This window comes from Lolium perenne, chromosome 5 (assembly GCF_019359855.2).
Source record: "Lolium perenne isolate Kyuss_39 chromosome 5, Kyuss_2.0, whole genome shotgun sequence".
In the NCBI taxonomy this organism is placed as follows: domain Eukaryota; kingdom Viridiplantae; phylum Streptophyta; class Magnoliopsida; order Poales; family Poaceae; genus Lolium; species Lolium perenne.
Window position 1 is genome coordinate 197,346,866 of NC_067248.2, and position 18,434 is coordinate 197,365,299.

Here is an 18,434-nt window from a genome sequence, read left to right on the forward strand (position 1 = left end):
CTACAGGAAATTCCAAAACTATAGAACACAACCATAGATAAGTAGAAACAAATTTTATAAGGTTGATGTATCCTAATGCAGACTATACAAACTGCAACAGAATTTAGTTAACCTGAGTAGTACATTGGCCTCTCAAGCCATGCACACGTAGCCTATGATAGTGCATAAAAATACGCTATTTGTTCTACATATGCTAAATTAATTTCAGTTACAAACACACCACATACTTTCGTGCTAGATTATAGTTAGAACATCTACGACCGATCTGGGTAGTATAAATTGAAGATGAAAAGTTAAATAAATCACAAACAATTGTACTTGGTTTACTTGGATCAATAAATTATCATATAATTACCTGGCATAGGGCTCAGCCCCTCAATTAATCTTGCTCCAATTATGTCGAGTGTCCAAGGAACCCTGTAGGTTGCCAAGACTGCACCTCTGCCAAAACAAATGTGACACATGTTATCAATAAGGAATGGCGTAGAACTTGTTATTCTGCACCAAAGAAAAGGTTAATCTACCCATTCAAAGACCCACTTCAAAATCATCAAGCCGTATAACAGATTCAGTGGAGACATTTGTCAGTATCATATTTGATGATTTCCTGAACCCATATATTTGACAATTGTGAATCCAGATAAGAACTGGTTGACATATTATTTTGGAAACGAACTAACCAAGAACTGGCCGACAATCAAAAGATATCTGAAAACGAAATACTGACATACTGATGCAAGTAAGAGATATGCGAGATCTCTAATAGTAAAACAAATAATTAAATTGCTAAACCAGAAAGTACGGCCTGCTGCCTTAGCGGGACAATGTCACAATGTATGACTTAAGTATATCTGAGATGCTCAAGCTGATTCATCTGCCTTTTGTGATATGTGAACCCTTTGTATGTCCTCATTCACAATTAAATATGTAGTTGCTAATCAGAGGGCTCAAGTAGCAGCCCTGCTATTTCTGAAAATGTAAATGTCAAGCAGCTAAGTTAACCACAACTACAAAACAATGATACTATGTATGGATTAATTATCCTGATCATTTTACCTCATGTATTGGAAACAGAAAATGAATTAGCGCTGTAGAGGAAGGCTGCCTCTGGTACCGCGGTGGAACTGCCTCTGCCATAGCGTGACTGCGCCTCCGGCGGAATGCGACAACCCACCAGCACAAGTATGCACACTCTTCTCCTTCTCCTATCTCGCACCCATGCTGGTTGCCTATCACATATTTTTTTTCCGAAAAGGTGAAGTCTCGGCCTCTGCATCAAAGTGTCATTCTGTCTGAAATAAAAATAAAGGAATAAGAAGACCGTTTTCCTTTCAGAAAGAGAAAACGAAGAGGACCTTGACAACAAAGGCTGACTATTGAAGTCTACAACTAAATGGTCTTTCAGCGGTGTATAGTATTTCAAATCCATAGCTGAATTATGAAACTGGGGATTCCGATGTAGTATGTGTCATTATTTAGTACAATTCAGACGCCGAAGCGGAAAAAACGCAAATTCTGCAGTACAACCTAATCTTAGCTAGAACTGGTTTTCTGAATATATAAACACTGCACGGATGGAAGTTTCTGAATTTGTACGGTACAATCTGAAGCTGTAGTAGTAATGTAGATTGTACAACACTCCACATGTGGAAGTTTCTGAAGTATGGACAGTTTCTGAAGTATGGACACTCTCCTCCTGCTTCTCCATCTCCTATCTCGCTTCCATGCTGATTGTGTGTCACACTGTAAAGCAAAAAAATTGAACACGTGCGAGTAGAGTTTTCTTTTTGTAAAACAAATAAAATAAAGACCGTTTTCGAATTTGAAGCTGCGATTTTTAGGGGTTGCATAGGACAGATGTTTATTGTCAATTTATTTTTAGAATATATGAACATCTTTTGTCTGTTAAAAAAAATTGATCGCATAGATCTTATGCAAAGTCCGATCCTATACAAGTTGCCCCCCAGAACTAGGAGGCTCTAATCTGAGCTGAAAAATGCTTGATCGTGCCTTCTGAAGATATAAACACTGCACGGTTGAGATACTACTGAGATATCCAAATGGTCTTTCAGCAGTCTGTATTTCAAATTCATAGCGGAACCATGAAAAAATGGATTTCGGATGTAGATGCATCATTATTTTCTATAGTACAATTCAGATACTACTGAAATATCAAGGGAAAAAAATGCAAACTCTGCAGTACAACCTGGTGGAACTAGGCCCTAATCTCAGACGAGAAGTTCTAGAACTTGTCTTCTGAAGATATAAACACTGCACGGATGGAAGTTTCTGAAGCGTGCACCCACTCTATAGCTTCTAATAAAAAGAAAAAAAAAACGCTAGTAATCCGGCAGCTTTCTGAGGATGGCCGCGGCGAGCGCCTCGGTGAAATTCGTGTCGGCGGTGAGCTCGCGTGCCATCTGCTCGACCAGCGCCCTCTGGAACTCGGGTGACGCGACCTCCCGGCACACCTTCTTGAGATCCGGCTGCGCGTCGACGACCTGGACGCCTCCTCCCCCGTTGTTGTTGGTGAGGTCGAGCGTGATTGTCGGGCCGGACGAGTTGATGGAGATGGAGCAGGGCACGGAGCCGCCCGGCGTGGCGCAGCTCGGAAGCTCGCTGGAGCGCGAGGGGTGCGGGTGGTTGTGCTCGCCCTCGTAGGTCGCCTCCAGCACGGCGCTGTTCTCGGCGCTCCGCTGCACCTTCTTCTTGACCGGGCAGGAGGGCGCGAAGGCGCACCGGAAGTAGGCTCGCGGGGACGGGTTGTCCCGCGTCACCTTCTGCCCGTACTTGCGCCATTGGTACCCGTCCTTGACAACCTGTGAGCGGCGCCAATTTCAGTATCAGTTTATCCAGTTGTAGACAATTGGGCATTGCATTGATCGGTTGAGGACATTCGTTGGGATTTTGATTGATTTGGGACTTACAAGGCTGGTGTCAGAAGGGTCGATCGGGGTGCACACCCTCTTGACCTTGATTCTCCGGCAGGTGCTGTCGCTCACCGGGCTCTCGACGTCGGCGTGCTCCGCGTTGACCGTGCCTGTCTTCTTGTTGCTGTTGGCATCGCCGGAATTGGACGTGTCCGTACTGTCCCTGCTCCTCTTCCTGCCCGTCGGCGACGCGGCCGTGCTGGCGGGCGGGTCGCCGGCCTCGCCATCGAGGCTCTGGCGCGCGAGCTGGTTGCCGTACAGGTAGGCGATCATCTCCGTCAGCCTCCGGTTCTCCTCGCTCATCTGGGTGAGCTTCGCCTCCATGGCCTTCGCCTGGAAATTCCCCGCATTTGCCCGATCAGACCAGCACATCGATAGAGGCAAACCAAGAATGCAACCACAGCGCAGAGTGATTGGTCAATCGATTGAATCGGGTGCGTACCTCGTCGTTGGCAATGGAAGGTGCTCTGCCGCAGGCCGGGCTGGCAATGTCGGACTTGTCGGGTCCATTCCCCATTCCGGCGGCCCTCGCCGGAGACGGCTCGCGGACCATGGGAAGGCCGACCATGAGGTCGAGGCACACCGGCGAGCGCCGCGCCGTGTCCATGGATGAGCCGGCAAGAAGAAAGTCAGCGAGTTTCTTTACTACCTCTGCCTGCAAGTCGTTTGCCTGAAGAATCAACCAGGCAGGTGTTGTTTCTTGGTGCAGGACGCTTGAATGCTTGGGATGAGCATGGACACCGGTAAATATAGCGGGCGATGGGGAGACAGCTCGCAGGATGCACCTGGTAGGGTAGTCGGAGCGCGTTCGTCTCTGTCTGGATTGATTCCGGCGCGCGTGTGAATTTTGACGCGCGCTTCGATGCCGTCACTCGGCGAAACGTCATCTGAATTCGTCACGGGGCTGACGGCTTGGAATGCGTCACATTGTCACCGTCAGGGCGTCACCGGAGAAGAGTACACCACACCAGACGCGGTCCAGACAAGAAGAAGAGTCTCGTGGGGGCTGAAGCATGGAAAATACGTAGTGTGCATCAAATTGCCAAAACGCGGATCACACTCGGCGACTGCTCATTTGGATATGCTAATCGGATGGCGTGATCACACTGACGAAACGAAATTTCTGCTCTGTTCAGATTCCATGAGGCATGTTTTTCACGGCAAGCTTGAGATGGGCAAGCATTTTCTTTCTTGATAATGGCCGCTTTATTACTTAATCAAGCAATTATATTCTTCCTCTTCATAACAAGGATGCACGCCGCTGTTTGAGTTTTACATATCTTAAAATTAAAACAATAAAGACGAATTACATATCAATCATGAGCAAATGTAGAACGCGTAAGATGATATTGGAGGCCCAATCCGTAGATTATGCTGCCACCTATGTAGGGAAAAAATATCCATTGATGTACCCTCCAACCGTGTACAAACCTCCGTAAACAGGTCTCGGTTCTCCACTCTCTGCAGCGCAGACCACGAACGGAGAATAGCGGTGCATCCGTAAATAACCTGCAATAGGGAATAATTTTTATCATTAAAAACTTTGTCATTTCTACATAGCCATAGCGACCATATAACGGCGAGCGCTCCCACCCTAATAAGCGTTCTAAACCTGTGATCAATACCATGAAGCCAATTCCTAAAGATATTGGTTACACTGGTCGTAGGATACAGATCTGAAGCTACTTGAATGCATGACAATATAGATCTGGCAAAGCGGCACTGGAAGAACAAGTGTTTAATTGTCTCATTGTACTGACAGAATACACACTTAGTACTCCCAAGCCAATTGCGTTTCACAAGATTATCTTTGGTTAGAATAACCCCTCGACGTAGATACCATTCAAAAAAATTAATTTTTAGAGGTATTTTCATCTTCCAGATCTTCTTGTTCTTGTTAACTGGTATGTCAGGTTGGATAATTGCATTGCATAACGAACTTACTATGAACTTCCCATTGGAATGTAAGTTCCAAAGAAACTCATCCGGTCCTTGGGATAACTGAATGGATTCCAAACAAAGAAGTAAGGCATTCCACGCATTAAGCCTCTGTCCGTATAAATCTCGTCTAAATGTCACAACTAGTGGTGAGTTCGCCATTACTAGAGCAATGGTATCACTTTTGCGACGAACAATGTTATATAACGCTGGATATTGTTCAGAGAGAGGTCTATTCCCTAACCAAGAATCCTCTCAGAATCTTATCTGCGATCCATCCTTAATAGAAAAGGTACCATACTTGAAGAAAAAAATCTGAGGTTCCATTAGACCGACCCAGAAGTGCGAGTCCGCTGGTTTCCATATGATTTCGGATAACGCTTTCTCGCCAATGTACTTTCTCTTAAGTAGGGTCTGTCATACACCGTCTTTAGTAAGTAGCTTGAAAAGTCATTTGCCTAGTAAGGCTGAGTTCTTCACCGCAAGGCTGTGAACACCCAACCCCCCATATCTTTGGGACGACATACAACATTCCACTTAACCAGTCGATATTTATTTTTCTCGCTATCCCCTTGCCAAAAAAATCTCGATCGATAATAATCGAGCTTGTGTGAAACACCTTTCGGCAAAAGGAAGAAGGATATCATATACAATACCATATTGGTAAGTACTGAATTAATGAGTACCAATCTTCCTCCCAGGGATAACACTTTACCCTTCCAACTACTTAGACACTTCTGAAGTCTCTCCTCCACTAGTTGCCATTCAGCAATTGTTAATCTTCGGTAATGAATCAGGATTCCCAAATAATTGATAGGAAATTGGCCTTGCTCACAACCAAATAGTTCCGTATAGCTAGCAACTGAGTCCTGGGCTTCGCCGAAGCAGAATAATTCACTTTTATGGAAATTAATTTTCAGACCTGATAACTTCTCAAAAGAGACCAAGATTAGCTTCGAATTCCGAGCTTTGTCAAGGTCATGTTCCATAAATAAAATCGTATCATCAGCGTATTGAAGAATTGATAAACCCCCATCAACCAGATAAGTGATCACCCCTTCAATAAGGCCATCAGACTTGGCACGTTCGATCAGGATAGCGAGCATATCAGCCACTATGTTAAACGAAAGTGGTGATAGAGGATCCCCCTGGCGTAAAACTTTTCTAGCCTGAAAGAAGTGTCCTGTGTCATCGTTAACACGGATCACAACACTTCCACCAGACACGAAATCATTGATCAAAGCACACCACTCAGGTGAAAAACCTTTCATCCTGAGTGTCCGATGAAGAAAAGACGCTTCACTTTATCATAGGCCTTCTCGAAATCTAACTTTAAAATAACCCCATTCAACTTTTTGGTGTGTAGCTCATGCACCGTTTTATGTAGGACTACTACTCCATCTAGGATATTACGCCCTTGCATAAAAGTAGTTTGCGACGGCCTCACCACCTGATCAGCCACTGTGTTTAGTCTAATGGTGGCCACTTCCGTAAAAATCTTAAACTCACGTTTAAGAGACAGATCGGTCTATACTACTGAATTTGTTCTACCTCTTTAACCTTAGGTAGCAAGATAACATCACCGAAATTTAGACAAAAAAGTTCCAACTGTCCAGCGTGTAAAACACTAAACATTTGCAACAAGTCCGTTTTAATAGTGTCCAAAAAAGCCCGGTAAAACTCAGCTGGGAAACCATCTGGACCGGGGCTTTATTATGCTCCATTTGAAATACCGCTTTATTCACTTCATCCTCGGAATAAGGAGCCGTTAATATAGCATCCATAGAGAAAGAACTCTCCTCTGCTGGACCAAATAGCTCTTTATAATAATTCGTAATGTAGGATTTGAGCTGATCATGGCCCTCAATTAACCCCTCATCCTGTACTAAAGATTGAATATGTTTTCTCCTGTGACGGCCATTGGCAATTCCATGAAAATATCTAGTATTCGAATCTCCTTCTAGGATGAATTGAGCTTTAAAGCGCTGATACCATTTCAATTCCTCTTCTCTCAGAGAAGACCCGCCAACTGAGCATTAGATTGGTTTTTAGCTCTATATCCATGTTCGTTAGCGGGCAAACCTCCGCATACGCCTCCAACTCATCAACATCTACAGTCATAGCGTGACTCTCTGAACACCTTTAGAGCATCTCCACCAGCGTGTTCCAAATGGATGCCGGTAGCGCTCTATGGGAGGTGCCAACACATGCTCTTCAATTTGGAAAGAGGTTGCACACACCAGCACCAGCAATCGTAAACTAGCGTTTCTAATAGAAAAAAACAATGTTAAATTTAAAACTCGGTGATTCTCATTAGTATTTGTAAAAAGTTTGATAAATTTAAAGTAAAAAGGCAAAACTTAATGTGATGAAGGCAGTGGAACGCGCTCAAGTCCAGGCTGTCGACGTTGCCACCGTCGTCGCCTTCGAAGGAAGAGACAAAGTTGAAGTCACTCCTCTCGTCGATGCCCTCCATTTTTACCGCCAGTGTCGGTGCAGAGGCATCGAGGTCGACGACGTTATTGCTGTTGATTACCGACCACCACACCGGATGTCGTTGTGTCGCCGCTAGCACATCATGGTCGATCGACCGGTGCACCTTCTGGGTCCTCTTCTAGGTCATAAGCGTCGCGGTTCGCCGCCTGCATCTCCAGCTCTGGTTCTCACTACTTGTTCTCCGGCTATGGCGATCGCAGCAAGAGAACCGGTGGGAGGAGCGGTATAGGCGTCCGAGCGACAGTGAGTGTGCCTCCTCCTTCTTCACCACCGCCTCCCTCTTTATCGGCGCCGAGGAAGAACCGCGTGGCGCATCACGCATAACGATGCCGCCGCTGTGCCTCGGCGGAGGATAGGGCACCGAGTGTTGCCGCCTTGCGGAGAACAACGAACCGGAGAGGGAGGAGGCGGGATACGCCAGCGTTGCGGTGGACTGCGCCTTCGAGAAGTACACGACTTGTTGTGGAGGATTGTTGGCGCTTCGCAGGCAACACCCGCACACTGCAAGCATGGCGTCGACGCCCTGCCCATACCACCAGGAGTGTCGGCCGATTCTGTTTAATCGTCCTGCGTTAGGGCTAGCGAAGCACGTGATTTTCGCCTTCCACCCGCGCTAGAAGACGACCGGCCACTCCGGGCTGTTCGGAGCCCACGCAGGCTGGTTTCGCTGCAACACCAGAAAATGTGCTGGACTCTCCGCGATGAGGGCACGGAGCTCCTCACCCACCGACACGGGTGAGACATCATAGCCGATGTTGGACGGGTGTCTGCCATGTGGCGGCCTGTATTCCGGCGGCACCAGCAGGCGCACGTAGAAGAGCACTTCTGCCTCGTTGAGGGTGAAGTTTTACGGCCGGTCCTCCGTGCCACCGGTGCCGCTACCTTCGTGGTTGTGTGGGATGGCGGTGGAGGATGAGGTGGTCGGCGGGTAGGATTTTTCGAGGAGGGGGCGCTGGGGAATGGCAGAGAAGGCAGTGTCAGTGTGGTTTATAGAAGAGGGCGGTAGTGCGTGTTAATCATCCATCAGCGTGTGCGTGTGGATCTGGTAGGCGGTGTCCCATCGCTGCCCTGTGAACTGGTGTGCCCAATGAAGATGACAGTCGAACTTCTGCGTGTGGTCATTAAAATGTGACTGCCACTTTCTCTCACTGCCAGGGCAGTCTCAAAACGTGAACCCGACGTGGCGTGAGCGCCGACATGTACATTGCGCACCCTGGGAGCGGCAAGGACGTGCTGGCGATTTAACGCGCCGGTGTTTTATTAGGTGCGTTGACGTGAGCCAAAAACACCTCCGGACCCTCAAACCCTTCTAGGGAAGATTTTATCGGGTTCCGGTGAAGATGTTGTAAGATATGTTCAGATTGTTTTTGTGCTTCGCGAGGTTGGAAGAAACTCGTGAGAAACTCAAGGAATGAGCGGGTTTTCAACAACAGATCCTCTTTACCTTCGGTCGTCATACATAAGATTAGGGAGGATGTGAAGGACTGGATTCTCGCCGGTGCTAAGAACTTGGCGGAGCTTGTAGGCTGATTTCCTTTTCCCTTTTCGGGTTGGGGTTTCTTCCCCACCTCTTTTTTTTTTTTTTTTTTTTTTTTTTTTTGGCGCTGGCCATCATCTTGTTTGCTTCTCCTATATCAATATAAGGCAAAAGCTTTTTTAACCGTTTCAAAAAAAAAAAAAAACTTCATCGCTTGTGTCAGGACTCCTACCACTATTTGCTTTGCCTTGTACGGCGTGACCCCGTGCACGACCGCGCAAAGAAGCCAGGAGAGCCATCAACCTTTGGTCCTAGGCTCCTAGCGGTGGCTTTCATGAGCCGCGCGTCACGATTTCTCATTTGTTTATGTAGAAACTTAGGTTGAGAGATGCGCACGGCACCCTGTCAATTCACCGTGGAAGTCCTTCTGAATTCTGATTGCTATTGACCTGGGACTTACTTGAAGTCGTCCAAAAAAATATTATTGGAAAGGTAACTCGTCAGATTACTTTCTGATGAAGCAAATTAATTCTACAGTAGGAGAGCTACAATAACTGATAAAACATGATCTTCTAACAGTAATCAAACCAATCATGTAGACTAACAAAATAGAAAAATAGACTATATTTAAACAAGATAAACAAATCATATATCTATTCCGATTGCTAGAAAAAGAAAATGTACCAAGATTTAAAACAGAACACAGAAGATCACATATGGTGCGGCATGAGCAGTAGCAACAACATCAGCATTGGCATTGCTCTCACCCGTATCGATGTCGACGAAGAGATTGTTGACTTCTGGAAAGAAATCATCGTCGGATAACATGTTCATGCTGGAGCGCTCCCCTAAAACCCGATCGCTCATGTTCGGTGAAGTACTTATTCTTAGGCCTCGTTCGGCAGACCGGTTTTCAGGAGTTTTGTTGTGTAAACTTCCAGGCTAACCATATGTTTCACGCTAAAACACTCCCTGCATCGTTTAGTAGTCATCTTTGGACGGGTCCAGCCCCATCAATCCCTTACGATACGCTAAATACTCGTCAGGTTGAGAGGAATCGAAAACACCCCACCTACCCCGTGTTATCTTGGTTAACATGTACTTCTCGTTGCTCCGGCCGATTAGCAAGGGGTATATATCCCGTTCCACCCGATTGGGGCGCAGAGGTTGAGCTGATTGGTCTACGTATCTCAATTTGCTGTGAAAACATTCCAGCCACCCAAAACACTTACGCTAAAACTCTCAAACACAGACGTGTCGAACAAGGCCTTCGGAAGAAATTCATGTAAATTTCTGTGAAATTCCTCTAAGCTAATTAGATTGTAATCTACTCAATGTTTAATCGATCTCTTTTCGTCCTAGTGAAACGCCCTATGAAACGCCCGTGTATTTCAAGATTTATATTTTATAATCGATTTTGAGCAATAGTATATGGAAAATGCAGTATAGGTTACGTGCAAGTGCAACAATCAAAACATTACGACTTCTTCTGAATGTGAATTTAACGTTGTAATTTCTTTTACCCAAACAAGTTTATGATTTTTTATAAATTATAATTTGTATTGCCTTGATTAATATTTATGGTCTAGCATGAGTCTAAAAGATGTACACGTTGAAAAAAAAGGGACAGAGCAAATATGAAAAGGATGTATTGCTGGTATTGGTTGCTTTGTCGTGAACTCATCACGACTAGTATCCCCGGTGAAGCGAATCTAGCTGAGGTCGGTGAGAAATGAACTTTGGACCTGTTCGGCATAGAAACTATGCAATTTCTGTGTACATTCTGCAAAATGAACGTGTCCGAACAGGAAACAGCTTGAGACTAGCAAGCGGGGGTGCATATTCAAAAAAGAAACTTCTTACGAATCTTCAAAAACCACCCTTAGCAAACGCCAAGGGGCGTGATCTTGTCTCTCTTTTTTTTCTTTTTGCTTTTAGCCCTTTTGTTCGTTTGAAGCCAAGAAACCCAGCCATTAAATTGGAACTCAAGTGGCAGCTGTAATTATCATGTGCGAGAAAAATCTAAATAAGCTTGACTAGATCATGACCCGGACATGACTCACACTTGTTTATAGCCAAATCGGCAACTTGTCACCGCTTTCTTCGTCGGACACTCGGAGTATTCACCGTGACGTCTCATGCGTACGATACCCCGAGTGGTTCCCGGTACGTCATGCCGTATAGAGGCAGTACCTCCGATCCCAGTTAATCAGGGTGGGACACTAGCGTGTACTTCGTGCTTGAGTTCGCGTCAATCTAATTCGAACGCTTCCTTCGTTCTGAAATACTCTACATTTTTTATTTAAAATTTATTCTAAAATACTCTACATTCTAACTTTTAGTTGATAAGAATATGAAAAACGAAGTTGTCATCCTTTATCTATTGGATTCACTATTTTTTATGTAGCTTGGATTGGTTATTTACCAACTTAAGTAGTACTAACTAGATGATACCCCGCGCGTTGCTACGAAAATATTTGTTACACAATGTTGAACAAATACCCTACAATAATTTGTAGACCTGATAACAAAAAGAATATGTTTGTAGTAAATATTTGAGTAAAGTGAAACACAGAAAATATTGAATTCATGTTTAATAGAAAAAATACAACATCAACTTATGAGTAGTTACACTTGATACGAAACAACATATGCACTTGTATTCGGAGGCGAAGTTATCTTGTCCGGGAAACGAAGAAAATGGAGATTGTAGATGAGATGATGGCAATCAGATAGTGAAATTCATATTCTGGTTACTTTCTAATAAATTTACTATTTTACTAAAGCTTAGAAAACTGATCTGTATAAAGTGGGTTCTAAAATTCCACGAGACCAGCATGAGGGCATCCCCAGCGGCGCGACGCATTTCGGACGTTCGAAATGTCCGTTTGCGTCGGCCCGCGGACGAGTTGTGGCCCAGGGCGACCGTTTGCGTCGGGGGTAGCTCCAGCGGTGCGGACGCATATTTTATCCGGGGACAGCGTCAAGGTCGCTAATGGCGTTTTAAGTCCCGTCGAGGACTGCCGCCGGCGATTAACTGTTCCCGCGCGACGACGATCGTTCCCGCGCGCGCCCAATACATTCGCAAGTTTCGCTGGCGTTTCGCGCGCGCGGGAAACGCCCTGCGCGCCAACGCCGTTTCCCGCCCCGCCGTGGCTATATACGGTGGACACCGCCGGGTGCGACGGGCACACCTCACACTACCATCCATCCATGGCGGACCTGTTGGATAACGTTGCATAGAAAACAAAAATTTTCCTACCGCGAACACGCAATCCAAGCCAAGATGCAATCTAGAAGACGGTAGCAACGAGAGGGTATCGAGTCTCACCCTTGAAGAGATTCCAAAGCCTACAAGAGGAGGCTCTTGTTGCTGCGGTAGACGATCACTTGCCGCTTGCAAAAGCGCGTAGAAGATCTTGATCACGATCGGTTCCGGCGCCACGAACGGGCAGCACCTCCGTACTCGGTCACACGTTCGGTTGTTGATGATGACGACGTCCACCTCCCCGTTCCAGCGGGCAGCGGAAGTAGTAGCTCCTCTTGAATCCGACAGCACGACGGCGTGGTGTCGGTGGCGGTGTAGAAGTCCGGCGGAGCTTCGCTAAGCTACGCGGGCAATATGGAGTGGAGGAGCAAAGCTAGGGTTTGGGAGGGGGTGGCCGGCCACTCAAGGGGGGCGGCCAGTTTCTGGTCTTGGGGTGGCCGGCCCCCTCCCTTGGCCCCTCATTATATAGGTGGATCCCAAGTGTTGGTGTCCAAGTCTTCGAATAAGACCCGAAACCAAAACCTTCCATAGGAGGGGGCAAACCTAGCCCAACTAGGACTCCCACCCAAAGGTGGGATTCCCACCTCCCATGTGGGGGGTGGCCGGCCCCCTATGGTGGAGTCCACTTGGGACTCCACCCCCACTAGGGCTGGCCGGCCATGGAGGTGGAGTCCCTTGTGGACTCCACCTTCCTTGGTGGTTTCTTCCGGACTTTTCTAGAACCTTCTAGAACCTTCCATAGAACCTTCCGCGACATTTTATTTCACATAAAATGACATCCTATATATGAATCTTATTCTCCGGACCATTCCGGAACTCCTCGTGATGTCCGGGATCTCATCCGGGACTCCGAACAAATATTCGAACTCCATTCCATAATTCAAGAACTACCATTTCAACATCCAACTTTAAGTGTGTCACCCTACGGTTCGAGAACTATGCGGACATGGTTGAGTATTCACTCCGACCAATAACCAATAGCGGGATAAGGAGATCCATAATGGCTCCCACATATTCAACGATGACTTTAGTGATCGAATGAACCATACACATATATTACCAATTCCCTTTGTCTCGCGATATTTTACTTGTCCGAGGTTTGATCTTCGGTATCACTCTATACCTTGTTCAACCTCGTCTCCTGACAAGTACTCTTTACTCGTACCGTGGTATGTGGTCTCTTATGAACTCTTTCATATGCTTGCAAGACATTAGACGACATTCCACCGAGAGGGCCCAGAGTATATCTATCCGTCATCGGGATGGACAAATCCCACTGTTGATCCATATGCCTCAACTCATACTTTCCGGATACTTAATCCCACCTTTATAGCCACCCATTTACGCAGTGGTGTTTGGTGTAATCAAAGTACCTTTCCGGTATAAGTGATTTACATGATCTCATGGTCATAAGGACTAGGTAACTATGTATCGAAAGCTTATAGCAAATAACTTAATGACGAGATCTTATGCTACGCTTAATTGGGTGTGTCCATTACATCATTCACACAATGACATAACCTTGTTATTAATAACATCCAATGTTCATGATTATGAAACTAATCATCCATTAATCAACAAGCTAGTTTAAGAGGCATACTAGGGACTTCTTGTTTGTCTACATATCACACATGTACTAATGTTTCGGTTAATACAATTCTAGCATGATATATAAACATTTATCATAAACATAAAGATATAAATAATAACCACTTTATTATTGCCTCTAGGGCATATCTCCTTCAGTCTCCCACTTGCACTAGAGTCAATAATCTAGTTTACATTTGTAAAGATATAACACCTTGGCCTTCTGGTGCTTTATCATGTATTGCTCACGGGAGAGGTTTTTAGTCATCGGATCTGACACGCTCAGAAACGTATGTATTTTGTAATTCATTTGCGTCTCAACGCATCACTCATTTCCAAATGAGTTGGCATTATATATGTTTGATCTTCTGGTGGAACCTTAATTCCGCTGTCTGAAATATGTCACTTATATTGTCACACACAATATAGCTTCAAATTTCTGACTCTGTCGGAACTACACCAAGTTCTCAAAGAACCTCTTGACTTAACATCCTTTGTCATTGTCAAAACAATGACATACTCTGCCTTCTTTTGTAGAATCCGTCACAATATTTAGAACTCTTCTAAATCTAGCATAGACAACTTCTAGCTCATTGTGCTACCTTTTAAACAACACTTTGTCTAATTTGAGATTATATTTTATATGTGACAAAACCAATATCGGTGTAACATCTTACAGCGATTTGTTTGTCATTTCTTCATATAAAAATATATATATATATATCCTTAGTTCTTCTAAAGTACTCAAGGATATTCTTACTGTCGTCCAATGATCATCATATGAATCATTCTGGTATATGCTCATAACACTTTATAGCACATGATATCTGATTGTGTACATATTATTCGTGATCTATAATCACTCATGTGTTTTTACTCATTGAGTGTCAGATACACTCAAGTCTTGTTAAACCTTCACATGACAAGAACATTTTCTTAATATTTCTATATTGAACTTCTTCAATATCCATCATATGTACTTTGACTTAAACTTATTTATGTGTTTCAATCTATCTTCATAGATCTTGACACTAAATTTGTTTCGATCCATATCCTTTCATTGAAGTTAATTCTCAATGAAACCTTTTTAATCAAGTATATAATTACATCATTTATAACCAACTATATGTCACCTACATAAAGTATTATAAATGTGTCTTAGCGCTCCCACTTAATTTCTTGCAAATGCAAGCCTCTTCATTGTTTCTGATGAAATCAAAAACTCTTTGACTATTTCATCTAGTGAAGATTCAAACTCCGCTATACTTACTTCATCAAATTGAAGTTTGTATACCTATCTAGTATTCCACGGATCAGCAAAACTCTTGGTTGTATCTTGTATACACCTTTTAATACACACTTCTGATAAGTAATGTATTTTGCCATCCTACTAACATATCTCATAAAGGAAATATGTAGTGATTACTAGAATAATCCATATAGACTTTAAGCATTGCTACGGAAGATCTAATCTTGTCGTAGTCAACTCTTTGAACTTTGTCGTAAACAACTTTTCGACAAGTTAAGCTTCTTCAAGGATATTTCATCCAAGTCCATCAATTTTATAGATCTATTTTCTTTCAAAAAGTATTCATCTATTTTGGATTTCATGGCGTATGGCCATTTTAACGGAGTCAGGGCCCATCATAACTTCTTTGTTTTGTAGTTGGTTTATCATTGATCAAAATCAATCCTTTGTCCACAAATCATTTATTTGATCACAAAGTAAACCATACCTACAAGGTTCAATATGTACTTCGATCTCCATGGCTAAAACATTTTGTAGTCATGAGAGCCATGATCGTCGTGGCCGCTTCCGAAACCAATTCCGATGCTGCGCTACTCTGATCATTATGCTCAGGTTCATAAACCTTATCAAATTATATTGTCCTCCCACTCAAATACTTCACTCGAAACAATTTTTTTCGGAAATAAGAAACATTGACAAACACTTTTGTCTTTGTCTCGTGGGAAGAATTCCCAATTAAATCTCTGGGATAACCAACAAAGACATTCATCCGATTTTGGTTGACTATTAGGGTTTATACCCATGCCATAACTTGTATGGTGTCATTTCAACGGATCATGATGATGCTCTATTCGGTGTAAAAGCGGTAGTCACTAAAGCATAATCCACAAAAATATAATGGCATCAATATTTTATCTCATCATTGATCCAACAAAGTTTGGATATATCTCTTGGATACTTCATCATCACTATGATACTCCAAGAAACGTAAGTTGTAGAACAATTTCATGACTCTCTTAGATGTTCGCTAAAACTCGTAATTCAAATATTTCCACCATGATCCAATCATAGATATTTGATTTCTATTACGATGATTTCCACTTCATGCTGAAATTTATTTGAATCCTATTCAAATGTTTCAAACTTTTCCTTATTGAATATATCCACATATATACTCAATTCATTGTTTGAAAGTTTTTCATGAAGTAGAAGAATCTTCCGCACACAACTATGCCCAGTGAACCACATATATCATTATGTATGTTTTCACTAAGTTAGTTGCCCGTTCAACTCTTCGGCCTATGAACGGTATTTCAGTCATTACCTTTTAGAAAAGATTTTGCAAGTGCCAAACGATTCAACAAATCGAATGACTCCAAAAATCCATTTGCATGGAGTTCCTTCATGCGATCCTTTCTAACATGACCTAAATTGCGGTTCCACAAATAAGTGGAATTCAAATCATTTGCCTTATGGCATTTTTAGCGTCAGTGTTATGTATGTGTGTTTCACCATTTAAGATTTATAATAACTTATCCATCATACATGGAGTAATGTCATAATTTGAACAACTCATTGTTTTCATTTGACCAGAGCAAAATAACAATTTATTAAGCTCTTTATTATAAATTCTAAGGGCTAGATAGAATGCCAACGACGAACATAATAACACTTTATTTTTGTTCCAGGCGAACATTCTTATCATATTCCTTGTCAGTCACTTAGGCCATTGTATTCTTGAATTGCGTTGTTTTGTATGACACTTCATACCAACCAATATGGTATTAATACCCAAGAATTTCATTGTGTGACTTAACTAGGAATACAACCATAACATGTATATCATTTATATACACCTGAGCTAGACTTTCTAGTCTTTTCTTTTCTGTTGCCAAAATATCTTTTGCAGTTTCTCTTTTAGCTTTCCTCATTATTCAGAAAAACATTTCAACATCAATAACTTCTAGGTTTGTTGGTCAAATACCAATAACCTTGAGGTTCTTACTTTGAAGTTGATCATCATATGACAAGTGTTCTAGATTTCACATATTAGTAACTATGATGAACAATTTCACTCATAATTTTATCCATCAATTCATGACAACTTTTTGAGACCATGTCGTACATGCTAGGCTCATAAAGTTTAACCTTAGTATTCGCATGTGCAAATCAGGCTTGCACCCATTGTAAGCACACGTAGAATCTATAACACCCGATCATCACGTGATGCTTCGAAACGACGAGTCTTAGCAACGGTGCATACTAAGGATGATAACTTCATGGATATGCGAATATCATTAGTGCCCCAATAGCTGGAGGATTGTGACGTCTTGCGTCTTCAACCTTCATACATTCCCATAAAACTTATGAGTTTATGTAGTCTCACCAAATTATATTCTATCATCTTGCAATAAGGTCTTAGATATCACATATATCTCATACCTTGATTATTTCTGAAAACTAAATTTTCAGCTCCTTATTTTTCAAACATATTTGAACTTTCAAGTTTCATGGAGACAAGATAACTTTAGGTACTAATTGAAACCATAGCTCTTTGAATCAACAATGTGAGGTTTACTAAAAGTTTGCAATAGGACTTAATCAATTCTTGATTCTTTAACAATACGGTACCAATCCGTAAAGTTTCTTGTCAGATTTTAACAGTATTTCTATCTCAATAACAAGACTAGCGCATAGTAGTAAACGGATGCCAATACTACAAAATTAATTCAAAATACTACTCAGACTATGTTTATGATAATTAGTTCATGTTTTAATCTAATTACTAATGAACTCCCACTTAATACAACATCCCTCATAGTTGTTAAGTGGTACACGATCCAAATCCACTACACCAAAACCGATCATCACGTGAGATGATGTAGCTTCAATGGTGAACATCAACATGTTGATCATATCATCCATATGACTCGTGTTCAACCTTTCGGTTTCCGTTGTCCCGAGGCCATGTCTGTACATGCTAGGCTCGTCAAGCAAACCCAAGTATTCCGCGTGTGCAACATGGCTTACACCCGTTGTATGTCAAGTTTATCACACCCGATCATCACGAGATGCTTCAAAACGTTGAACAATGCAACGGTGCATACGAGGGAAGAACACTTTATTATCTTGATATTAATGTGAGGGATCATCTTATAATGCTACCGTCGCGATCTAAGCAAAATAAGATGCATAAAAGGATTAACATCACATGCAGTTCATATGTGATATGATATGGCCCTTTTGTCTTTGCGCCTTTGATCTTCATCTCCAAAGCACGGATATGATCTCCATCATCTTCGGGCATGATCTCCATCATCGTCGGTGTAGCGTCAAGGTTCATGGCGCCGTCTTCATGGTTGTTCACCTCATGTAGCAACTATAACAACTACTTTGAAATACTACTCAACATGAAAATTAAAGACAACCATAAGGCTCCTGCCGGTTGCCACAATACAATAATGATCATCTCATACATATTCATCATCA

At 43.0% G+C, this 18,434-nt stretch overlaps 1 protein-coding gene across 1 annotated transcript; it reads right to left on the reverse strand.

Annotated features, from left to right (window-relative positions):
* Positions 1 to 2,103: 2,103 nt before the first annotated feature.
* Positions 2,104 to 3,658, reverse strand: LOC127301565 (WRKY transcription factor WRKY76). Its single transcript, XM_051331826.2, has 3 exons — positions 3,373 to 3,658; positions 2,928 to 3,263; positions 2,104 to 2,819 (listed from the first exon to the last, which is right to left on the reverse strand). The coding sequence occupies exons 1-3, from the start codon at positions 3,535 to 3,537 to the stop codon at positions 2,340 to 2,342; spliced, it is 981 nt and encodes a 326-aa protein (XP_051187786.1). The 5' UTR covers positions 3,538 to 3,658; the 3' UTR covers positions 2,104 to 2,339.
* Between the last annotated feature and the right edge of the window lie 14,776 nt (positions 3,659 to 18,434).

Coding starts and splice junctions, on each gene's coding strand:
- LOC127301565 (XM_051331826.2), bottom strand. CDS start 3,537: ATGGACACGGCGCGGCGCTCGCCGGTGTGCCTCGACCTCATGGTCGGC. Junction 3,264..3,372: donor CTTCCATTGCCAACGACGAG/GTACGCACCCGA, acceptor GGGAATTTCCAG/GCGAAGGCCATGGAGGCGAA. Junction 2,820..2,927: donor ACCCTTCTGACACCAGCCTT/GTAAGTCCCAAA, acceptor CGCCGCTCACAG/GTTGTCAAGGACGGGTACCA.